Source organism: Aulonocara sp. 'chitande type north' Nkhata Bay, linkage group LG1 (genome assembly GCF_057382095.1).
Source record: "Aulonocara sp. 'chitande type north' Nkhata Bay isolate Kocher_YH1m ecotype deep benthic linkage group LG1, A_spYH_male_GT1.1, whole genome shotgun sequence".
NCBI lineage: Eukaryota > Metazoa > Chordata > Actinopteri > Cichliformes > Cichlidae > Aulonocara > Aulonocara sp. 'chitande type north' Nkhata Bay.
Window position 1 is genome coordinate 36,165,897 of NC_141344.1, and position 24,630 is coordinate 36,190,526.

A 24,630-nucleotide genomic window follows, 5' to 3' on the forward strand; every position below is an offset into this window, starting at 1 on the left:
AATGGCTGCTGTCTGGTCTTTCTTATTACTTTTTGATTATTTTTGACCAAACAAGGCTAGTTAAACACCCTCTGATGTTATTATACATGTTAATGTTCATTACTTTGAATGCTGTTTTCAAGTGGTATTTCCCACCAGATTCTCCTGCGAAACAGAACCAAAGTTTGAAATCTTTAAATGACTGTATATATAAGTAGTCTAAACCACTGCACAAGTTTAGTTTCAGACAATTTATTTCTGCTCTTGGCTCTGTGTGATGTCAGAGCTCTGGCTGTGATCACAAAAGCCTCATTGGCTCAAACTGTCTGTTTAATATGAGTAACCAATCAGGGGGGAGGGGGGGTGGGAAGCTGGGTTAACGCAAGGGGGAGGAGCCAAAATCCTTGTTTCAGACAGTAGATAAAGTACAGAAATTGGTATCATGCAAAGTTGCTCTAGTAGAGTGAAAGAAAAGAAACAAAGAGGAGAAATTTGTCATAAAATATCCTATTTAAGCAGAAATCTTTGGTGTGAACATGTGCTTGGTTTTTGGAGTTGGCAGTAAAGGAAAACTGAAAATCTTTAGTTTATTTTTATACTAATCAGACAATTTTAAATATATTTTACACAGTCACTAGTGAATAATCATGGGCACCTGTAAAACACCTGTTAAAAAAACAATAGCTTAATTAATCAATTGATATAAAGAATGACAGGAATATCATTTTTTATTATTATTCCTTTAGTCATTGAAGTATTGTACACACTTAAAACCTATCCAACAATGGTGATAAAAGGAAATGCAACCTTCTAGAAATAAACAAGAAATTTAAAGTTAACTTAATGCAGAGGGAGAGCTGAATGTGTTTTACAATATGAAGTAAAAACTGAAAGTGAGCACACAATAATTTCTTTCCCCATTTCTTGGATATAACTCACAAAAGAAACACTTCTCTTTGAATTACAGTAGGATTAAACAGCATGACATCATGAAGGTAAGAGTTATTGCAGGATTGTTGTATCAGTTTCAGCCTGGTGTACCAACTGACCAGCTAACAGGCTCATCTCCACCTATAAGACTACACCAAATCACATTTTGTCATGTAGCAAAGTGCCAAAACAAGGCAGAAAAGTAATGAACTCAATGCAAACATGGATACAATTTACATCTCTAATGTACCTCCCATCCTTGGGAGACACAGCAGACAGAATCTACAAATACAAAAGATGATCAAAAACAAAATCAGGCACAGAAACAAAATGTTTGTAAATAATTCTTTATCCTAAATCCTTGCACTCATAAGAACAACCAAAACACACAAGGACAAACAACAAAAGAAACTATTTTGTTTGATTTAGATTCTCTACTTTCTATTTGCTCAAGGGTCTATTACGTCAAGATTACTGACTGACTGATGACTGATTACAAACAATTAGTAATCATTAGCAAGTGCATTTAGAATCAAACGCAGGTTCATATTCAGACCACAGACAGCATATCGCACCTTGAAGAAAGGTTTTAATATTTACACATTAGGGAATTCAAAAATGCATAATTATATACACATTTTCTTTAGAAATAATAAAACACTAGGAAAGATTTGAAGCATCTGAGAGTATGTATAAAGAGTGCTGCTGCTTTAAGCCCCCAATCTAAAGTATCTTCTGTGGGTTTGTTTTTTCTTACAGTGCAGACCACAAAAAGGGCACACAGTTAGCCAAAATGGATATGTTATACTGTTGAATAAAAACCTTTTCCAAGCTGGACTGGAATCAAAACGATCTCCCATCTTTGTTCCCACAAAACCTTTTAAATGTTTTAACGCTTAAGATGATGAAAGTCTCAAATCAAATAGCAGATTTAACAGGGTTAACACTCCTTCCTCACTGTGTCCAATGTGTGTGTGTGTTTGTGTGGGATCTCTGTGATCCTTGTATAAAGAGTCCTGCACACTGCTAGGTGTGCTGCGTTATCTAGGCCTGTGGTTGGCAAGAAGCAAGTCCTTGTCTTTGCAGGTGAGGCAGAGTTTGAGGTTCTTGAGCGAGCCGCCGGCGGAGTAGAACGCCCAGACACCCATTAGGAACAGGATGACGTAGGTGGGAACAAGGCTTGCGACGTACTCAGGGTTCTGGAAGGTCTGCGGTAGAAGACGAGATAAAAAAACATCAGTGGACACTGTTTAGTATTTTATCTCAATTCTTTAAAGTAACTAATTGCAGGCATATAAAGAGAGAGCAAGAGAGACTTTCATTACAAATCTGAGTCGCCAAGTTGATGTTGTTAAATGGCCGTTTGTCCGAGCACCGTCGTGTGCCCCGAAAACATGACTCTTATTTACTATAAGATACTATAATATACTATAATAAAATAAAAAGAGAAGATTTATGAGGCTTGAGAGGTTTGATTTAAAAAAAAAAAGAAAACTGACTCAAGACATTTAAGACATAAAAATACTTTCCTTGCATAGTTTTTGACTGTGAGCTCTTGTTAGTGTTTTTTCCTGCCTTCACATAGACTCAAGTCCACATTCCGTACAAACCACACTCACCAGACAGGAGACCAAGAGGTGACTGATGACAACGGCTGCCACCGCCCACCAGCGCTGCTTCTCACAAGCATCAAAGAAAACAACGCCCCAAAACATGTGAAGCAGGATGATGGCCATCGTCATGAAGGCTGAAAGAGACGTGCAATTTTAACAAATCATGTTCTACATATAAATCTAATATAGTTACACTTTTAACGGCGATTAGTTTTAATGCAACATTTCCCAGAATGCTTTTTAATAAGACCACACAATAGAACATAATACATTTATTCTGTGCTCTGTATTGTTTCAGCTAGAAGTCCAAAACTCTGAAATACATAGTTTTTTTGTGGCAACTGGCTCAAAAGTGAAAGAAAAAACAAAAACAAAGACACAATCATTTATACTCCAAAGTAGAATAAGAATCTCCCCGTCTGGACTCTGGTTCCAGCAGTGGAAGTAGTTCATCTGGTGAATGACTGTGTGTGTGTGTGTGTGTGTGTGTGTGTGTGTGTGTGTGTGTGTGTGTGTGTGTGTGTGTGTGTGTGTGTGTGAAGAGAACGCAAGAAAGAAAAAGGTTTTACGAATCTATGGACTCGCTCAACGGCAGAAACGTAAAGGTTTTTGACAATAAAATAAACAACAAACAAAAAACAAGTACATGCTAATTGTTACCTGAGGACAGGAAGTAGTGCTGCGAGTCTCCATGGATCCCCACAGTCCCCGGCCCTGCTGAGTCAGCCAGGATGTTCACCACAGAGAACGCTCCGCTCATGAAGCCGAAGCCGAGACCTGAAACTGAGACAAAAGAATGAGAAGACAGCTGAGACATAAGAAAGACTGTGCGATGCTAATCCCAAAGCAAATTCGGCACTATGCAAGATGAATGGCCTTGAGGCGACTTATGTTGTGATTTGGCGCTATATAAATAAAATTGAATTGAATTGAATTGAATGGTCCCTTATCACAGGAATTACATTGTAAAAATAACCCGCGATAGGTGAAGTCCACAAAGTAGCCAATTTCATTTTTTTCACAATTATTATAGATGTTTTAAGGCTGTAACACTCCTCACTAGACACTTTAGACAGTTTTCTCAGACAGGCATGAACATTTTTCTCTCTTGTTTAAACACCCTCAAAATTCAAACCTTCATAGAAAAATAAGTCCAGTATTGTAGAATGAAACCAAAGATCAAACCCTGTTTCAGGTCCAGAACATGGGAATAGAGCAGCTGCCAGAGAATTCAACATTAATGAATCAATGGTGGAAGAATGACTTGAGTAAAGTTTGACTTATCTGACTGTTTTGTTTTACTTAATGCACCTCATAATGCAGTGTGCCTTATGGTCCGAAAAATATGGTAACTTCTATCTTCCCTTAGCATGTCCAGAAGTCCAACTTTTTGTGCTATGGTTACCATCTTCCTCTGCCTTTTGGGTGCTACCACAGGTGCCTTTGACGGTGCAAAACGTTTCATTAACATTGTTGTGTTTGTTGGGGAGAAAATTTACAAACATACAGTACAGTACTTCAGAGTCACACTGCAAGCGATCAAAGATTTATGTAAATTCGACAAGCTGCAGACATTCTGTACTGTACAGGAGACACAGCACAGAGGAGATTGATTGACAATGGTCTACGGCCAATCAGGATGCAGAACACAATGTGCTGCTTAAAAAAAAACTGCAAAATTGCACCAAAGAAAATCCACGAAACAGCGTACCGCATTATAGCTAGGGACCACTAGGGCTGTTCGATATCGTCTATCGTTTGATTTTACGCTATCGTTTGTTTCATGGTGTCGCCTAATAAAATGTTTACGGCAATATTTTTTTCATTGTTTTGATGGTCACTGTTGTGGCTATATTCATTTCTTAAAGTTCTCTCTTTCTCTTATATTTAATATAACCACACTACGCACGGACAAGCGCCTGTTTTAATGCTTTGTCGTTAGCAACAACGACGGTAGCACCATCGCGTGTCCGCTTGTTTATGTTTCACATAAACCTTTTACAATAAAGCTCGAGATCCTGTTGAGACTTTTCAAAATAAACTGAATCATGTGAAAGAGCAGATTATTTATGGATGAGAAGTAAAAAAGAGCCGCCAGGTGCTAAAAAATAGACCTTAGACTCAAACGTTAGAACAGGCTTTTCCCCGCAGCACGCCGTGTAATAAATACAAAGAAAACGGCGGCCGTTACAACTTATGTCTAAAAATGTATAGTTTCATGCATCGGTTAAAACACTCGACTCCAGCTACATGACGCGCAGCTGGAAACACTTCCCGCAAGTCGAGCTGCCCGAGATTCACAGAATTTACAGAAAATGTTACATTTTTGTGATTTATATCGTTATCAGGACGATGGAATTCTTATATCGGGATATGAGATTTTGGTCATATCACACAGCCCCACTGTACAGAAAATACTGTTTACTGTAAACCGCAAGCAAATTTAAACAACCTGCATATAAGAGATCATGTCCAAAGTGTGCTAGATGTTCATTTTTAACAATTTCTTTAGAAATGTATTGATGCTACTTGATAGCATCTTTTGTTAGAGCCTAGTGGGGAAGAATGAGCACTTTCACAGTTTGTGCTCATATGATATACGGCCAAAGGTTTCGATCCACACCTCTTAACATCTGAATACAGGTGTGTAAAATCAAGCATCTTTCCATGAAGTCTCGCTTTACAAATGTTTGTGAAACAAGGGGTCACTCTAAAGAGCTCACTGAACTAGAGTGTAGCAATGTAGTAGAATATGATCATTGTAAATAGTCTGTTTGTGAAATGTCCCCATAGATATTTTATGATCACTAAGTGGCATTGCAGAGCTCCAATCCTCCCCATTAAAACCACTGATATTGACATCAGCACAAACACTGTTCTGGAAGCTTCAAGGTATGGGTCTATATGGCTGAGCAGCTCCTATAGCTATAATATGCATGTGGTCCAGTGCTTTTGTCCATACAGTGCATTTGCCATTTTTATGCTAATGTTTCTTGTATATTTAAAAAATTTTTTTACAGAATAGTACAAAAGTGAGTTTTAAAACCAAAAACAAACAATGATAAAGTTGTAAAGAGGTAACCAGTGCTCAATGTTCTGTCTTCTGGCAGAATCGTGGGTGAATGAATATGCTACCAGTAGGTGATATGAAGCACAGAAGATGATGTGCAGACTAAGTGTACCATAGGCCAGCTGTCGGATGGAGATGGGCATGGTCTCCTCCTGGCTGAGAGTGAGGAGACCTTCATTTGCTTTCCTGCAGGAAAACACACACACAGAGTTTTGGTTCTGAGTCTCACTGTGTGCTACAGAACATGAATAGAAAATATGTCAGTTATGAAAGTATGTCATTTAGTGGAAGATGATCTGAGATGAACAATGAAAATTGTACAAGTTCACACTGAAGAGTGTGAAACTGAGACAACTGAGACAGACACTCATCAAGGGACAACAACGATACAGTGCAGAATTCAGAGGTCATGCTTTAATATTTCTTAGTTAAATAAATAATAAATAGTGAATACGTGTTGAGGAAGTTGAAGTATGGGCTTTCAGCTCTTCTAGTAAGAAACAGTTCTCTGGAGTCACACTATATAAAGTATAAAACAGTTAAACATGGTGGCGGCCACTTACTTTAGTAGCTTGTAGTAAGCGAAGCGGAAGGTTTCCTGCAAGAGCACAGACAGCACCACGCCAAAGATGAGCAGGCCTTTCTGCTGAGCCGCGCTCTCTTTATTACTGATCTGAACCGAGATGAACCACACCAGGGAGGAGAACAGCAGCGACACCAGCCAGAAAAATGCCCTGAAAGAATGAGAACAAAGAAAACAGATATTACCCACACTGCTATCTCAAAGCTTCTGGGCTCACAGCAATTCCAGCATTGCTGTGAGCCCAGAAGCCTGACTCCTTTATTTTTTCAACAGTTCTATTTGCGAGGGTCAGCCAATTAAATGAAAGTAAAGGGAGGGTTAAGAAAAAAATACTTCCAGACTGAGGAGGAACTGAGGAGCAGCACCGAAGTGATAGCACAATCAGGATTATCTTGAGATACCAGAGGACTATTTAGTTACTTTTACTTCAAATAGCAAGAATTAATTGACCATAACAAGGAAACAAAGTGTCAACGAACACAAACGTAACGTCACGGCACTTTTACAAATTAACCGGTAAGATGTATGTTATCAATCAACAACCACAATTATGATCACAAGCTTATATCTCACTTAGGTCAAGACCGTATCTGAACCCTATAACACTACAATAGCAATGAATTATTTCAAAAGCCAATCCACCATAGTGCTAACTAACTACGTGTGTGTATACAGCCACCTTTTACTGACATAAGTCGTCAGCATCCTCCAATATCTGCAAGATCCATAAGAAACAAAACTAATAAAAGTCCCTCAGGCTCTCATTAAGCTAGCTCTTTCCTATCTTTGGGTGGCTAATATCAGGCATTGCTGGGGCTTTAAAACTTTAAAAGGTCGGTGTATTTATGAAGCTGTGTAAATCGGAATGTGGTGACGTATGGCTAAAGAAAAAAACCAGCAAAGTGTAAGACCATAATACCAGAGAATAGAAGCTAATGATAGCACATCAGCTAAGAAACGAAACGATCGGTTAGCTAGTAAGCTAACACTGTCTAAAGGTTGGGATTTATTCAATATAACGTGGCAGTAGCATCTGTAATTACCAAATTATTATATATTTAAGTCAATTGCCGTCCGTTATGACCAGTGAATGTTTAACTCTCACCCTGCTATGAGGAAAATGACTCTCAGCGGCTCCCGGGCAATGGTAAACAGGAACAACGCGATGGCTGGGCCGAAGGCGATAAAGGTGCAGCCGAAAAACACCGCCGCTGTCATTTTGGTTCTGAGGAAGGGTAATTCAGCGTCTTAAAGCGGTTGGTTTTGCTCTATTTACAGGTATTTATCTGGAAATATTAGAAAGAAAGCAGCCCTCTGTTGCCAGTACTGATTTACTTCCACAACCAGTGTATCACAGGGTTTTCGTGACGTCGCGTATTCTCACGTGACCGACAACCCTACCAAAAAAAAAAAAAAAAAAAACTTTATTAATAATGAGCTGGACGGATTTAGAAAACATTTTTTCAGCTGCTTTTCAACACTTCTGTCTCATTTCTTGCTCTTGGAATTCATAAAACGAGTTCACCTCGATTTATACGCATGCGGAACATTCACAGCCTGTGCTCTTTATCAGCCTGTTTGCATTTGTCAAATTACATTCATTAAATACATCAGAACACCACTGGATTTATTCTTTTTTATTTATTTAAAAAAGGGACTTCTGGCAAATCTTGGCAGTGGTGAACTGCAGAAAAAACATGCTGACATTTAAGGCTCTGTATCGAACATCTTTTTTCTTCCACCCATGCCAGTTTTGTCTTTGATTTTTTTTACCCCAGTCGCCCGTTTGCTTCTCCTAAGAAACACATTCAAAGGAAAGCAGTAACAAAAAGTGAAGCCTTTCATGTTGCGTTCTGATCTTACTAATTTTTTTCAGTGAAGGATGCTACTATGTGCTCCATCTGCCTAATATAACATCAAAAGCACCTACCTCGTCCTTCACTTCCTTCTTAACCTGCTTAAGGCTGGCTCTCAGGTCCATGGACACTTTATGTTTGGAGCCCAGCAGGCCAGCCAGCATGGCATCGGCTGACATCCGCACCTTTTTCAGGACTGGCTTCTTAAACCTCCCATTCAGATACTGAATCTTCAACTTAAGGTCATCAACCTGACATAGAACACTGTTGTTCAGACATATGTGTTTTGGTAATAACAACAACAAACATTTTAGAATAAATTAGAATAAATTTTTAAAAATTATTTTTAAACTAAAAAAATGTCACTTTGATTAAAGATCTTGCCAATACAGAAAAAATGAAAAATGATTTTGGCAATTACATATACTGTTACTTTAGGGGAGCTGTGGCATAAACCTTACATCGGGAGGTGTTATAACTGTATAATTATATATACATACAGTATATATATATATACTGTATAATAATTATACTGTATAACTGTATAACTTTATAATGGCAGAAGAAGCTTCTGAATACAACACCTTGTTGGATTTTGCCACTTTGACCTCCATGTTGTATCGCTCCTCATCCACCAAATCAATCTGCTTGTGAAGTTTGCAACACAGCTCCTGGAGTTATGATAGATAGAAGGAGTGAGAAAGTTTATTTGTTTGTCTGTTTTTTCAATCATAAACACGACACACTTAACAGCAGTGTACTATCCTGAACATTTTTCTTACAAAGCAAGTTTTCTATCATCTCCAACTTTCTATAGTTGCTGGGTAGGGGATGGATACAGAGGAAGAGTAGAGCTTGCACACTTTCATTTTCCGGTGATGTTATGGATGTTAAAGGCAAGTGCACCAGAACAAATACTTTCTCCTCTAAAACCAAACTACAGCTTCCATAGGTGAACAAAAAGCCTGCTAAGTTAATCATCAGTCATGAACAAATTCTCCAGGTGCCGTAGGTTTACCTGGAGATCCTGCATACTGCCAGGAATGAAAAGGGCTGTGCAATTCTCTTCCAAGTACTGCATTTTCTCCCTCTCAGTTTCTCGGGCTTCCTCTTCCAGCATTTCTTGGCCAACTTGCAGCACCAAGCTCTGAGAGAGGGAGGAGAAGATGGCAGAAGATGACTATCAAACACAGTCAGGCCGTTTTGATCAGGTGAGTTTGTAAATGCACTGTGCTTAAATAACACATTACTGCTAGTGCTTTCCTTTCCCTTGATTTGTTTACAATAAAGAGGTGCTTCCTTTACTGAACAGCCAAACTGAATCCTCAAATAAATTTTCAAGGAAACATATACTCACTGCCCACTGTACACCTATCTAGCACTGAGTCTGAGCCCCTTTTTGCCTTCAGAACTGCTTTAATTATTCGTGGCAGAGATTCAACAAGGTGCTGGACACATTCTGGAGAGATTTGTGTCCAAATGGACATAACAGCATCACAAGGTTGCCAGCTGCACATCCATCACATGATCTGATGACTTCAGAGGCTATTTGAGTAAAATATTCAAATTCATGTTTAATGAAGCCTGGCCATCGCACTCTCCTGTTGGAGCACAGACAGGAAGAAAGGAGCAAAAACTCACACAGTATATCATTAATGACTTAAACAGTTGATATCAAAGTTATTACTGATTTCCAATAAGTATTTAGTTAATGCTTTAATACTATACCTGCACTGTTGGCTGTCTAACCTGAGTATCTTTCATTTCTCTGAGCTGTGACATCCTTAGAAAATGAATCTCCACATCAATATCCCTAATGGTCATGGGAATATTTTACACTTTATGATCTCTGATGATGACTAATATTTATACCAAATTTAAATATGTTGATCTGACTAATATTGCCAAATCTGTGTTCATTTCACAGAGCCATTATGTGATATATTTATACATCTTTTATATCACATTATAGGAACAAACTTCCTCAGTACTTATAATCACAGATCAAACTTTTCTCATTGCCTTCGCATTTAAATGACCTGAATCAGATCATTATTTCATTTTTGTAACCTTTATTTTCTAGTTTTATCCATTTCTTTTTATTTCAACTCATGTTTGGCTTCCATTCTTTTGATTTTTTCCCCTGTTAAATCCCACTGAAAGGTATCTTTTCAATCCTGCCTTGGGATCCTTTTTTTAAGGTCTTTCATGTTTTAGGTAAAATCACTTTGAACTGCCACGAAAAGTTCAACATAAAAAAGTTTGAAGCTTTAGTCCTAATCCCAGAACGTGTTGGCATTATACATTTTGTAATGAAGGTGAATTAAATTGTGATTGCTCAGCATACAGCGATTATAAAGGTTTTCTGCAAGGCAATGTTTGACTTTAATTGGAAAAAAGGGAAATACACATTACATTTCAAATTAAAAGCTTAAACACAAGCAAGAAAATATGGTTATCCATACAGAGAGACAAGTCACTTTCACTATACGATACAAAAAAAAACAAAGGAAACCAAAACAGGCTTTGAGGCATTTTTAAAGTTTCAGTAGAACTTAATAATCTCAGTAAGCAGTCAACTATTCCACAGTTTAGAATTAACAATTACATCTGTATCTGTACATGGGCACAATAAATCAAAAATGCTGACAATGTCTGGCTGTGAATATAGATACTTTCTTACTATATCTTGTACTGAATGCAATGATTTGAAACGGTGTGACAATAACTTCAAAATAAAAGCTTACAATCACTGAGAGCATCATGGGAGGGAGAGAAAACACACACACACACACACACACACACACACACACACTTTCCAAATCAAATCAAATCAAATCAAATCACTTTTATTGTCACATCACATGTGCAGGTACATTGGTACAGCACATGTGAGTGAAATTCTTGTGTGCGAGCTTCACAAGCAACAGAGTTGTGCAAAATACAATAATGTAAACAAGCAAAATACAAGAATGGCTACATCTGAAACTAATAAATATATGTACAATATATAATAGTATATGCATTTCTGGATGTGTATACTAAATATTTTTCTACGTGTGTGTGTGTGTGTGTGTGTGTGTGTGTGTGTGTGTGTGTGTGTGTGTGTGTGTGCACATATTTTACAAATTAAATAGAGTAAACAATAAATAAAATATATAAAATAAAATATACAGAGTGAGACATGTACAAAACAGTGGCATTACTGTACAGTATGGAGTGCATAATGTTAAAGTTCCAGTAGTGAAGCTGAGGTGTCTATGAAGTGTTCAGCAGTCTGATGGCCTGATGGAAAAAGCTGTCTCTCAGTCTGCTGGTACGGGACCGGATGCTGCAGAACCTCCTTCCTGATGGAAGTAGTCTGAACAGTTTATGGCTGGGGTGACTGGAGTCCTTGATGATCCTCCCCGCTTTCCTCAGGCACCGCTTCCTGTAGATGTCTTGGAGGGAGGGAAGCTCACCTCCAATTATCCGTTCAGAGCACCGCACTACTCGCTGGAGAGCTTTGCGGTTGTAGGCGGTGCTGTTGCCATACCAGGTGGTGATGCATCCAGTGAGAATGCTCTCAATGGCACAGTGATAGAAGGTCCTGAGGATGCGGGGGCTCATGCCAAATCTTTTCAGTCTCCTGAGAAAGAAGAGGCGCTGCTGCGCCTTCTTCACTGTTTTATTTGTGTGTACTGACCACGTAAGATCCTCAGCCAGGTGTACACCAAGGAACCGGAAGCTGCTCACTCTCTCCACAGCAGCGCCGTTGATGGTGATGGGGGTGTGTACTTCTCTGCACCTCCGGAAGTCCACTATCAACTCCTTTGTTTTTGCGACGTTGAGGGTGAGATGGTTGTCTTGACACCAGTGGGTCAGGGCGCTGACCTCCTCCCTGTAAGCCGTCTCATCACCAATAGTGATAAGACCCACCACTGTAGTGTTGTCCGCAAACTTCACAATGATGTTGGAGTTGTTAGTGGCCGTGCAGTCGTAGGTGTAGAGTGAGTACAGGAGAGGGCTCAGTACACACCCCTGTGGAGCACCAGTGTTCAGTGTGACGGGGGATGAGGTGATGCTGCCCAGTCTGACCACTTGGCGTCTGTCAGACAGGAAGCTAAGGATCCAGCTGCAGAGGGAGCTGCTCAGTCCTAGATCCTGCAGTTTCCTGTCCAGCTTCAAGGGAACGATGGCATGGTAAATGGCCTGCATTTGTATAGCGCTTTTCTAGTCCCTAAGGACCCCAAAGCGCTTTACACTACATTCAGTCATTCACCCATTCACACACACATTCACACACTGGCGATGGCAAGCTACATTGTAGCCACAGCTGCCCTGGGGCGCACTGACAGAGGCGATGGTATTGAATGCTGAGCTGTAATCTACAAACAGCATTCTCACATACGTGTCTCTCTTCTCCAGGTGTGACAGGGCAGTATGTAGTGTCAGGGCTATGGCATCAACAGTGGACCTGTTGTGGCGGTATGCGAACTGTAGAGGGTCCAGTGAGTCGGGTAGTGCAGAGCAGATGAAGTCCCTGACCAGCTTCTCGAAGCATTTGCTTACGATGGGGGTCAGCGCTACAGGTCGCCAGTCGTTCAATGAGGAGATGGTGGAGGATTTGGGTACAGGGACGATGGTGGCCATTTTGAAGCAGGCTGGGACTACAGACAGAGAGAGGGAAAGGTTGACTTGAGGACTTGAGGACGCGGCCGGGAATCCCGTCCGGACCAGTAGCTTTGCGTGCGTTCACCTTCCTGAAGCACCTCCGCACATCCTCCTCAGACACAGTGTGCGCACTTCCCGGGATATATCCAACAATTGTTTGAAAATTCGGACTTGCATTGTCCTTGTACAATGGATGCCAAAGAAATAATGTATTTGTTGTCACAAAAAAAGGTAGAGCAGGAACTTCGAAACAAGTTTTGTTTTTGTTTGTTTTGTTTTTAAGGTGGGGGAATATCTAGCATTAAAAAAGTAATTCAGGCTGATAGTTTTGTGTGGAAACATGCTTATGTAAATAAACGACAATTATTTATATTTGAAAAGTTTATTCGCGTTATTTTTCCTACATTTAGTTGATTCTTTGATTCTTTTTGATGCTATTAAATGAAAATAAATCGCTATAAACTAGAGCTGGAGATCATGTGACGTGATCATCGTGTCGTATTGCTTACTAGAGTAAACAACAATGTAAAAACAATGGGTACACTGACGCTGTTACTAAAGGAGTACAGTAAAGCTTTATTTATTTATTTTTCAAGTGACCGGAAGTTGTGTGTTTATTTCGGTAAATAAAGCTCACCGTTACCTCGCTGACCGGAAGTGATGTCGTCATGTATTAGGACTAGCTTGACAGTGCTGTGAAGATGGCGGCGTACAGTCGCGCTCAGCTGCTGCTGCTGTTGTCGTCCGTGTGCCTCTGCAGTTTCGGCTCCGTCCTCGGCTTGAAGGCTGCCAGCGGCCCGGCCGAGCTTCACAACCCGCCCGTCCTGAGACCCGCTGATCCGCCGGCGAAGGATGCACCTGCAGCCGCAGCCGCTGGGGCCTCACAGCCTCGAAGGGCGACCGGTTGGAAGCTGTCGGAAGAGGAGGCCTGCCGGGAGGACCTGACCCGCCTCTGTCCCAAGCACACCTGGACCAACAACCTGGCAGTGCTGGAGTGTCTGCAGGACCGCAAAGAGGTAGGCGCCCTCCCCACGGTAAAGTGTTCGGGTTCAGGTGAGGTGATGGGCATCTGCTGGGTGTGTCGCCCCAGTGGGTTTAGTCACCCCGGTTGTCAGCATGGCTGTGATGCAGAGGTGAACATCTGCACCTCCATCCGTGTGACGCTCCGGGCAGCCGTTTAAACACACTTTTTCTTTTAGTACGTCAAAAATCCACGATTTACCCGACATCCACACACGCATACAGAGATAGTGGCGTATTTAGTGCTTTTAAAACTCTGTGTGTGTGTGTGTGTGTGTGTGTGTTTTGTTTTTGTTTTGTTTTGTTTTTTAACAAAAGTGAACAAAAAACGTAGTTCCTTCAAAAAACGAAACTTGAAGGTCTTCAAGTGCTAAGTGTAGATTTTATCCCAAATTGATATCTACCTGTTATTTTTCTCTTACTTGCTTGTGGTCAGTTGATGAGACTGTGTGAAAAGCCCCTCATCCTGAAAATCTGCTCACTTTTTTATGTTTAAGTAAATTGTGTGTTTTTCAACCTAGGAATGTTCACACTTCAGCACAGAGGCTCTTGCCCTGTGGCCCCAGGAGTAAATAAAAGGTATCCCCTGTAGTAATCCACACTACTCTGTCTGTGTGGCCTTAACTGATGTTCCATGAGCACAATCAAAAATCATGTCTGCTGTTATAAATGCTTATAAACTGGTTGTGTTTAGGCTGTAGGCTGAAGAGCAACTAGCTAAATGAAACCTGATTAGTCTTTAAACAACAAATAGATTAATCTCTACCAAAAATATCAGGCTTAATCTGATTAACTGTTTAATCATTTTTTAATTTATTCCACGTGACATCCCGAATGAACTTCACCCCCTTCTCGACCTCTGCACCTGGCAGGGCTGTCTCAACTGCATTCTGTAGTTTAAGGGAGAGGTTTTAATGTGCTTTGTGCTTTTACCACCCCTCTTTCCACCTCAGTGCAGTACTTATTAACCTGGTGAGGTGTGAAGTGTGTGGTGTGAGTGCAGTCATCCAGCTGTCAGGTGACTTGCCGGCTGAAGTTAAACCCCAGTTAAACATGATTCCTGTCTTGTTTCTTTGTGCCATAGTGACGAAGAATACAACCAACTTTCACACTCTGTGCCTGTTTAAAGATTGGCCGCCTACATGCACAGATTCTCTTATTTTTATCTAATTTCTTTCCATAAATAAACAAGCAAGGGACACTACTACAACTAGAGATCAAATTATTTGTTTGTTAATCAGTAACCGCTGTGGTCTTGCAGTTCTTCAGTCTCACTCTTAATGCGTCCAGTGAAGGATACCCTCACAGCCTGCTTTATTACATGACCATATGATAAACATACAGTGTTTATAATAATAATAATAATGGATTGGATTTATATAGCGCTTTTCAAGGCACCCAAAGCGCTTTACAATGCCACTATTCATTCACTCTCACATTCACACACTGGTGGAGGCAAGCTACAGGCAAGTTTACAGTCTGAATCTGATTTTTTCCCCCCAGATTGTTATCTTGCTTTCTAGGTCAGTTCACTTCTTACCTATTTAATTATTTTAAAAGTGTTTCCTCATGCAAAGTGTCCTAAGCTGCACTGCAGCTATTAGAAGTGATTGTTCAAGCAAAGTCTCCTGCCTCGTGTCATTTTTAAATTGAACATCTTTGGGTAAAACACTAAAGCACTTCTGAAGAAGTCACCCGAGCTTGTGACGTGACTATAGTACATTTCGTGATGGTTTTAGTTGAAAAATGCTTTAAATTCAACAAATAATTATACATACATACAGCGATATGTTTTTTCCTTTATATTGTAAATGTTTGCTTTTTTGTCTCTGCTTTAAAAAAGTTGGATTCAAATCTAAAGAAAAATATATCAGTTTGATTAAAAGGCTACACACACACACACACACACACCCACACCAACTTAAAACAGGGTCAGATTACTCATTAATCTCTTCCTGATAAGATCCTTTACACTAGCTCATATTTATAAAACAATCATAAAAATTTTAAAACCATATGAAGGGTTTTGGAAATACTGACTTGAACCATGTTATTTTATTTCACTTGGCTTTTTTTGTGGGGGTTTGGGATCACAAATTTAGATCTATTCCAAGATTTCACATGTATCAGATATTTTAAAAGGAACAAAAAATTCAGCGGCCCAAATTGAGACCTAAAAATTCAGCATATAAGGAATTTGTTCTGTCATTTGTATCGTACTAAATTCCATTATTTTAAAAGTACAAGCAGAAGACATTTCTCTGTTATGCTAGATGTATAGATTGTGTTCACTTTTGATTTACTTTGATGTTTAAGTTATTTATTTAATTTAGTTTTATGTATAATTGTTTTTCCCAGTAGGAAATTTGGTACACAAAGCTGAGAAAAATGCAGAGTAATAAGACATTCCTGCAATAAATTCTCTCTTTTCTTCATAAAGTTTACGGTGAAATGGTTTCAAAGAGGAGCTGATTTAACTTTCTGTCATTTCAGAAAAACGCAACAGCAATTTTCCTCGTATAAAAGCACTTTGAGTGCTCAGTTAGAGTAGAAAAGGGCTAGATACTGTAAGAACCAGCCCATTTACAATAATTACCCCACACTTTGTAGTTTGGTAACATTCAGGAAAGCATGAGAGCCTCTTGTATTGCACTGAACATTTAGCTAGGTCTAGCAAAAAGGAAGGAGGCTGGTAGAGAATCTACCTTGTTATTTATATCCACACTCACTTGTTAATATTGAGTTTACATCCCTTTTGCCTTCAGTGCTTCCTTAAGTCTTTGGGGAATAGATTCAGTAAGTTGTTGGAAACATTCTTCAGAGATTTTGGTCCATATTGACATGACAGCATCAGTTCCTGCAGATTTCTGCACATGAATGATCTGCATTTCCTGTTCCATCACATCCCAAAGGTCCTTAGGTGGATTAAAATCTGTTGTTCATAGAGAATGTTTGAGTCCAGTCAAAAAAGAAACCAGTTGAAGATGATTTGAGCCTTTTGGCATGCTGCATTATCCTGCTGGAAGTAACTATCATCTGATGGGCTACCATTCCATTACAGCATCACCATCACTGTTGATACAAGGAAGAATGCATCCATGTTTTCAAATTCTGACTCCACCATGAAAAATCTTGTATTAAAGACTCATCAGACCAGGAAACTTTTTCCAGTCTCCTATTTTCCAATTTTGCTGAACCCATGCAAATTATATTCAGGTTCCCTTTCTGACAAGAACTTGGTGTGGGCTTCTTCTGCAGTAGCCCATCTGCTTCCAGGATCAATGTGTTTTTTGCTCAGAGATGCTCGTCTGCATACCTTGCAATCACATTACTGTTGCCTTCCACTCAGACTAGAGCATGGCACCAACAAGCACACCACGTTCAAAGACACCTCAGTTACCTCTCTTTCTCATTCTGATCCTCAGTTTGAACTTCAGCAGGCTGTCTTGACCCTTGCTACATGCCTAAATACTTTGCGTTGCTGCCATATCATTGGCTAATTAGATATTTCCATTAGTAAGCACTTTAACAGGTCTACCTAATCAAGTGTCTGGTTAACATAAGTTGGCCAATATACAATATAGAGCAAAATAATGAAAAAAATATAATTTAATGCAATAGAAAATGACACATGTTCACTGATAGACTTAATACATTTAAAAGACATTTTGTACAGTGATAATAGATTTCCATGTCTTTTATCAACCTCAGTCATTGTCACAAATACAGCAAAAGCTTAAAGTATCACCACGTCAGTCTCATTTTGCACTGTACTCCACAGATATACACAGTTACATGGTTCTGTATAAATAGATAATGGAGGACAAAATGATGATGATAAAAGACTTAACATATAATGTGTTCATAGCCAATAAGAAATTATAATTGCTTTACATTAAAGAATATTTTAAATGAGCTATCTTGCAAACCATTTGTTACACAACCCGTACTGTCCCTGAAAAAAATTTCCCTTGTGAGTTTTTTTTTAATCATCATGTTAACTTCATCTGCTCTTTCACTCACACACACCACACACACACACACACACACACACGAGTCACCTCCTCCAGCAGCCCTGAGTGATGCCCTCTTTACAGAGATAATTACATTGCTTTGACTCTATAACAGCTGTGGCCTCCCGAAGAGGTAAATGGCTCTTATAAATCTGCCTCTTCTCTAGAGAAACACACACAGACACACACACACACACACACACACACACACACACACACACACACACACACACACACACACACACACACACATATAGTGGCAGTAACAGGGGCAGCTGAGCAGCATGAGCTTTCAGTACACCCAGTTTGAGAATCTATTTGTGGTGGTGTAAGCCCTGAAATCTGACAGCTGATAGACGTCTGAGAAACAGCAACACAGTTATAAAGTAACAGCAAGTCACTTTGCAATAGCAGAAAGAAGCCAGGGATATTTCTAGAGCTGTGGTCATTAAGGCATTGTGACAAATAATAACTATGGGGAGATAGCGTGCCAGGATGCTGTGTAGCTATGGGTAGCATTTGCAGTCCTACAATTCTTTTTTTACTCAGTGTTTCTGCTTATACCGTAGTAACATCGTTGTCCTAAGTGCAATGTTCAGGATTTAAAGGAAACGCTGATGTAGTCACAGAGAAAGAGGCTACCGTTGGTCCCGTCAAACAAAAACAGCCCCAGGCGGGTCATTAATACAATGGACAATTAAAGCTGTTTATGTTTAAATTGATGATGAAGTATCTCTAACTCTGATAGACTGCTATTTCCTTTACATTAATTTGGATGGTTTAACAGGGCAAAAGTCTATTCGGTGGTGGAGGTGTGATGATTTAAGCTTGTGTTTTTATGCGTAGGCACCTTTCAGTTATTAAGTCGATCATGAACCCTTTTGTACACTGTAATATTCTAGAGTCAAATGTGAGGCCATCTGTATGACAGATAAAGCTTGTTCCAAACTGACAAGTTCTCATCTCTTCTTGGGGCTCCTAGTGTCAAGTTGTAAGCATTGCCTCTACAATGACACATAAAAAGATCTCTAAAAGTTTAGTTGCGTTAAGGAATTAGTGATATCTCTCGGTGTGTCCATCTCCATGAGTAGTTTCTGCTGTATAGTTATTTCAATGACTTAGTCGCAGAAAAAGCCAGGCTACTTTTAACATGTATAGAGTTGTACATGTAGAGTCTTCAGTGGAACACATCAGCCCCAATTTGTTTTATCTCTCTGCCCCTTACCAAGGCACAATTATCCTTTCCACTTCAGTTTGATCAGTCTAGTTGATTAATATGGTCTTTTTTCAAAAGCCTTTGATGTGAATGGATCAGCTCTTCATTAATTAATAACTCATAGTATGACTAGTTTTTTTTAGTTTTTTTTTAAATTTGGGAACCCACCAAGGGTCTGTATCCTTATTACACTGATTTCTTTGTGTCTGAAGCATTTAGTGGAAATGAGAGTTTAAAATCAAAAGAAGGCCTTTTGTCGCTGTTCCCGTGGGCGCAGCAGAGTTATCACAAAGTGCTTTCATGTCTTTTTACAGCAAAGTGATGTGGAGATGTAAGAAGAGCTTCTGCTGCTGGCTTTTGTCTGATAGTCAAGGATGTTGTGGGCGAGTCTATGAAGAGCTTCTGCTGCTTTGTTCATATTAAACTGCTGCGTTTTGGAGAAAAAAAACATTACTTTGCTCAGCGCTTTAGGGCAATGTTGGTGGTATTTTTGAACTGTTCTTTCTGAAGCTAAAGGGACAGTTCCAAAAATGCACTCTATGTATTTTCAATCTCACTCAGTTGCACTAAAATCCTACCTTCGATTTAGCCATGGAGCACGAGTCTAGGTTTTACATAGTAGGCGAGTCAGTAGGCACGTTTCTTGTCTGCACTGCTTTCCTTTATTTTTGCAGAGGTTGGTTTTACAAAAATGTTTTTTCCGAGATATTAAAAAACCCCTTGTTGAACAAAAGTGTAACACCATCTAAATTGACTAAGGCAACAGAACTTCAAAAAATGAAAGGCTATAGTTTATCTAAGCCTTATGTATATTGTTCTGAAAAGTGGCTGACTGAAGTTGAAATAGGGTTGATATTATGTAAGCTAGTGTTAGCTCAACGTTTCTGCAAATCGTACTTGGCCCACCTCTTTTTGTGGCTACTAGAGCACAGATTTATTCATTTAAAATCATCTTTCAGGATAGCAACATTAAATAATTTTATATGCAGATAGAAGAATTCTACCTTGTGATAAAAGTCCTAAATTGTACAAAGTAACTTTACAAAAAGCGAAAATTTAGCTTTTAGGCCACATTACTTACTAGTAGCAAAATTTACCCGAGTTTCCAATCAGTTTGTTAATAGTTCAGTTCCATCTTTTCTTAGATGTCATGCTAACATTAAACTACATTGGGTGAAGATAATAAAAGATAATACAAATATAGCTTCGCTCCTTAAGTGTATATATTGACCAACTTAATTGACCTATACCAATTATTAGCACCCGGCTATATATTAACCAATATTATCTATTTGTTGATTTATTGGGACCAACATTTATAATGGCCAATAACTAAAAGTAAAGAAGCAATGGGAGAAACACCCGTCAACCATATTATGAGTGTTGATGTTGCATAGTTTTCTGTCAGAGGGCGCTATTCTGTATTGGAAACACGTTTACAAGTCCATGAACACAAGCATAGCTGAGCATAGTGTAAATCAGTAGTCAACAACTTTTGATAGTAAAACAAACTTTATTTTAAAAATGCATATATTAATTAAAACGGTCTTAAATTCTTAGATAACTGTGCATAAACAAATTTTAGGGAAATCTGTTTTTATGTGTCTGAATGAAAAAAGCGTTGCCCAGTATATCAGATTTTTAAATGACCAAATCTTGGTGATATAAAATCAGTCTTAACAATCGTCATATAATGAAAATTAGCAACATTTAACTGGAAACTCTGCCTATACTCACATGGCCTTAGGAAAATGGACTGCTTGCCAACAAGCTCAACAGTTTTAAAGGGTTTCAGTGTAACTAACCGTGCCTTTGCTGAGTCTTGTTGTTGGTTTATTAACCAATGCATGGTGCAGTAGGTTCAGCATATAAATATAACTAATAAAACAAAAAACCTTCCGATACCTCTAAACACACTTACTATCTTATTATATCTAGTTTGTTCAACCAGTGCACAAAGAAATACAAGCAGGTGCTGGAACTTTTTCCTTTTATCTCTGGCTATGGTGCTGCTTGAAAGTTGGAGTTTGTCAGAGTTGGTTTTTGGTTCTGATGCGTGTTTAGGTTAGGGTGTTGCCAAACTTGGAAATCTCATTGTTGCAGCATGTTGACAAAATATGGCAGTAAAAATACCAAGGTAGCCCTTAAAGCACAAATGACTATTTGTGTCTCTCTGATGGAAGCATGGATTAAACTAGAGTGTTGAAAGATGTTTAAATCTACTGAAGCGCCTTGAGGCGACTGTTGTTGTGATTTGGCGCTATATAAATAAAATTTCATTGAATTGAAGATTCACATTTCTCCCTCTTTTTGTCTTTCTGCAGGAAATTGATATTGCTCCTGACTGCAACCATGTGAGTATTTGTTTTAAAACACACAAATTCACGCAGAACTTTTTAATCAAACAGTACAAGTGTGAGACAAAGAAAGATATAACAGAGACGTGCCTTCATACTCGGCTAATGCTGTCAGGCCAAATCAAAATTTTAACCAAGTCTGTTTGGCTTAAAGTTAACTCACCAAGAAATCAAATGTGATAATTAGCCTTTTGGATATGCAGGGTGGTACATACCTGTCCTGCTTGGACTGCTGGAATTATTTCACTGCATCTGACAGATTTTTAAGTCAAAGTTACTGTTATTTGCCCCTGCTGTTAAAGAATTTAAACCAAACATATTGAAATATGTAATTTCAAAGGTTGACAGAACATCCTAACACACACAGCTGTGATGTACCAACTGCTGAAAAGTTTACACTTAAATTTTTGGCTGAGTTTACGAACCTTTGTCACCTGAGGACTCTTTTCCATCCATGTCTCGTGATCACTGCGTTATGCCTTTAATTTATTCATAACAAATATTTGTAACATTTATGTCATCCCCAACTACTGCAGATATAATTGGTTTTAGTTTTGTCCTATTTGCTTAACTCTATACTTTTCTGTATGCTCTTTCCTCTCACTCCTAATCAGTCATGGTAGAGGTCTGCCCCTGCCTGAACCTGATTCTAGAGATCTCTTCCTGATAAATGGAAGTTCTTCCTCACCACTGTAGCCAATTGTTTTCCTTATAGGGGATCATTGTAGTTCTCTCTCTAATATTTCAGAGGTTTTACCTTACAATATAAAGTGCAATGAGATGACTGCTTGCATGAAATATATTTATATAATATTAAAATGCATATAAAGGAGTGAACATGGTAAACGTTCTGCATGCAAGTATGTTAGTATGTTTATTGACTCAGGGCCACAACCACTACTGTAAACTGGATTATATTATCTTAGAAATATGTCTTAATATGTCCATAAATAGTAAACAAGTAGAAATGTAGAATCTAATACAATATCGGTCTAAAAAGCAGTCTGTGCATACTAATTCAATTCAGTATATTTTTTGGAGCAGTGTCACAGACCTGCATATTTTAATGCACTGTACAATCGGAGAGATTATTGGAAACATTTAGAGAATTTAAAATAAAGCAGTCTAATTATCAGCGACCGCTGACCATGATCCTCTCTTCTCTGTTTAACAAGGTCCTTTCACATTCTCTTCCCCACTCTAAATACTAGCTTTGAAGAACCCACAGCTTCCACACTGCCAGCTGACACACTGACATCAACGCCGTCTAACTTTAAATTAGGAGTTTCTCCTCTTTTTGCGTTAAGAGCTTCCGAAAGCTCGTCTCCGTGCCTTCTGGATGATAAACCTTCAATATTCAGAGTTCAGGGCTGCTAACAGCAGGCAGTTTTATGAAACACCACAAGGCTTATGGAGCACTTGGACTGTCTTTATTACAGCATGGAAAGCACTCGCTGCAGTTGACATGTCACACGCTCACTTGTTCTATCTTATTTTCTCGGTGGACCGACTTTCAGTAGCTGTTGTTTGTGGATGCTGCAGCTGGAACCCCTCTGATAAGAAAGTGATACACAGAGTATTAGAAAACAATAAAAAGAGCACATTGGAAGGTCTTATTTCTGTCATTAAAATCCTTAAAAAATCATCAGTCTTCAGGATGGGGACTGTCTGATCGTTCAGGCGTAGTTCTCTCTGAATAAACTATTCTTTTGTAAAATCGTTCAGGGTAGATTACTTAGATTTGGACTATTTCAACATCACATTCACAAAGAAACTTTGTGAGTTTAGAAGCTGCTTTCTCAAGAGAAACTTTTAACAGTTGTGCCTCCTCCAAAAATAAAGATGAGAAATTATCTAATTAAATGCAATGCTTTATACGACCACCACAAACTCTTTGCTACTAGTTGTAGTTAATGAGTTGGCTTTTTTTTAGTCATGTTCACTATGTTTCATTTCTAATTAACATATAAATTGGATTGTAATTGAAATCCTAACTTTTTTTTCCTCAATCAGCTTCTGTGGAACTACAAACTCAATCTAACCACAGATCCAAAGTTTGAATCTGTGGCCATGGAGATTTGTAAGAGCACCATCACTGAGGTCAGTCTGCCTTTGACTCTACAGGGAAGTTCTAGGTCTGTCCTTTGCTCTCCTCTGACCTGTCAAATGTCCTGCACCTTCAGATAAAGGAGTGTAATGAGGTGGAGCGAGGGAGGGGCTACCTGGTGTCCTGCCTGGTGGATCACCGTGTTAACATCAGTGAGTACCAGTGTAACCAGTATATCACCAAGATGACCAGCATCATCTTCAGCGACTACAGGTTGATCTGTGGCTTCATGGACAAATGCAAAGAAGATATCAACAGCCTGCGCTGCGGCAGCATCAACATAGGACACAAGGTCAGGACTGTGCAAATATATGCAGAAGTTAATAAATCATAAAATGGAGTCCATAAATCAGGAAAGGTTCATTTACAGGCTTTTCGGGTTAAACGACAAAAATAATAAGGTGGCGTAACCAGAGGAAACCCACCTCTCCAAGTGGCAAGTGCAGGCTATTTAGTGCTTATTATAATACACAAAATCTCCATTTGAATATGATGTCCTCCTACACAGTCCACAATTGGCGCACAAGTACATCTTAGGCCTACAAAGGTTCTTATCAATATTACATATTATATTGTAATCATGTTGCCTAGTAACCCCCAGGAAACGGGCTAAACTAACCCTAAGATTTTTAGCATTTATGCACTTGCAACACTTGTTACTGTTATTTTCAAACATATAAATAGTGTCGAGTCTTGTACTGTACCCACGTTACATTGTGTCCTGTTAAGTTCCATTTGGTAAAATATAGTTGGAAGTTTTTGCAAATCCCATTAATTTCTTTCTCGTTATATGGAAGAGAAAGTCAACCCACTCTTTGGTCTGCAAGAATTTTGTAAGCCAGCTGGAATCAAACCAGCAACCGTTTGCTTGCCAATGGAATGTGTAAACCACTACATTATGACACCATGCCTATAGATCATCAGCATATTCAGAGTGTCATTGCCCTCTCTCTGAATCCCTGATGTCTCTTTACAGGACATTCACTCCCAGGGTGAAGTGATCGCTTGTCTCGAGAAGGCGTTAGTGAGGGAGGTGGAGCAACAGGATCGTGCTCATCCAATCAAAGAGGAGTGTCAGAAAGCGATCCTGCGGGTGGCGGAACTTTCCTCAGATGACTTTCACCTCGACAGACACCTTTACTTCTCCTGCCGAGACGACCGCGAGAGGTTCTGCCAGAACGTAAGGAGGCTCTACCGCTGCTTGCATGATGTTCATGCTTCCGGTGATCAGAC

The 24,630-nt window shown here is 39.2% G+C and overlaps 2 protein-coding genes and 1 pseudogene across 3 annotated transcripts in view; 1 reads left to right on the plus strand and 2 right to left on the minus strand.

The window, feature by feature from the left end:
- Positions 1 to 541: 541 nt before the first annotated feature.
- Positions 542 to 7,566, minus strand: aph1b (aph-1B gamma-secretase subunit). The gene is made up of 6 exons (XM_086294449.1): positions 7,281 to 7,566; positions 6,156 to 6,326; positions 5,705 to 5,778; positions 3,183 to 3,305; positions 2,529 to 2,656; positions 542 to 2,117 (listed from the first exon to the last, which is right to left on the minus strand). The coding sequence occupies exons 1-6, from the start codon at positions 7,391 to 7,393 to the stop codon at positions 1,950 to 1,952; spliced, it is 777 nt and encodes a 258-aa protein (XP_086150575.1). The 5' UTR covers positions 7,394 to 7,566; the 3' UTR covers positions 542 to 1,949.
- Positions 7,567 to 7,882: 316 nt separating this feature from the next.
- On the minus strand, positions 7,883 to 9,813 carry LOC147339456 (troponin I, fast skeletal muscle-like; annotated as a pseudogene). The gene is made up of 5 exons (XR_015129186.1): positions 9,781 to 9,813; positions 9,050 to 9,178; positions 8,616 to 8,702; positions 8,106 to 8,282; positions 7,883 to 7,970 (listed from the first exon to the last, which is right to left on the minus strand). The product of XR_015129186.1 is annotated as a troponin I, fast skeletal muscle-like (transcript).
- A 3,513-nt stretch (positions 9,814 to 13,326) lies between these two features.
- Positions 13,327 to 24,630, plus strand: part of LOC147339457 (Golgi apparatus protein 1-like) — a 28,231-nt gene continuing 16,927 nt past the window's right edge. Inside the window, exons 1-5 of the mRNA XM_086294450.1 lie at positions 13,327 to 13,700; positions 21,258 to 21,287; positions 23,304 to 23,390; positions 23,474 to 23,689; positions 24,374 to 24,577. Of these exons, the coding sequence (XP_086150576.1) occupies positions 13,386 to 13,700; positions 21,258 to 21,287; positions 23,304 to 23,390; positions 23,474 to 23,689; positions 24,374 to 24,577 (852 nt within the window). The 5' untranslated portion in view covers positions 13,327 to 13,385. The remainder of the gene's footprint in view (positions 13,701 to 21,257; positions 21,288 to 23,303; positions 23,391 to 23,473; positions 23,690 to 24,373; positions 24,578 to 24,630) is intronic.

What these genes read in the sequence shown, in the direction of transcription:
- aph1b (XM_086294449.1), bottom strand. Translation starts at nt 7,393, where the DNA reads ATGACAGCGGCGGTGTTTTTCGGCTGCACCTTTATCGCCTTCGGCCCA. An exon ending in GTCATTTTCCTCATAGCAGG is followed by an intron (nt 6,327 to 7,280) that starts GTGAGAGTTAAA and finishes TCATTCTTTCAG; the next exon opens with GGCATTTTTCTGGCTGGTGT. An exon ending in CATCCGACAGCTGGCCTATG is followed by an intron (nt 3,306 to 5,704) that starts GTACACTTAGTC and finishes CTTTTGTCTCAG; the next exon opens with TTTCAGGTCTCGGCTTCGGC.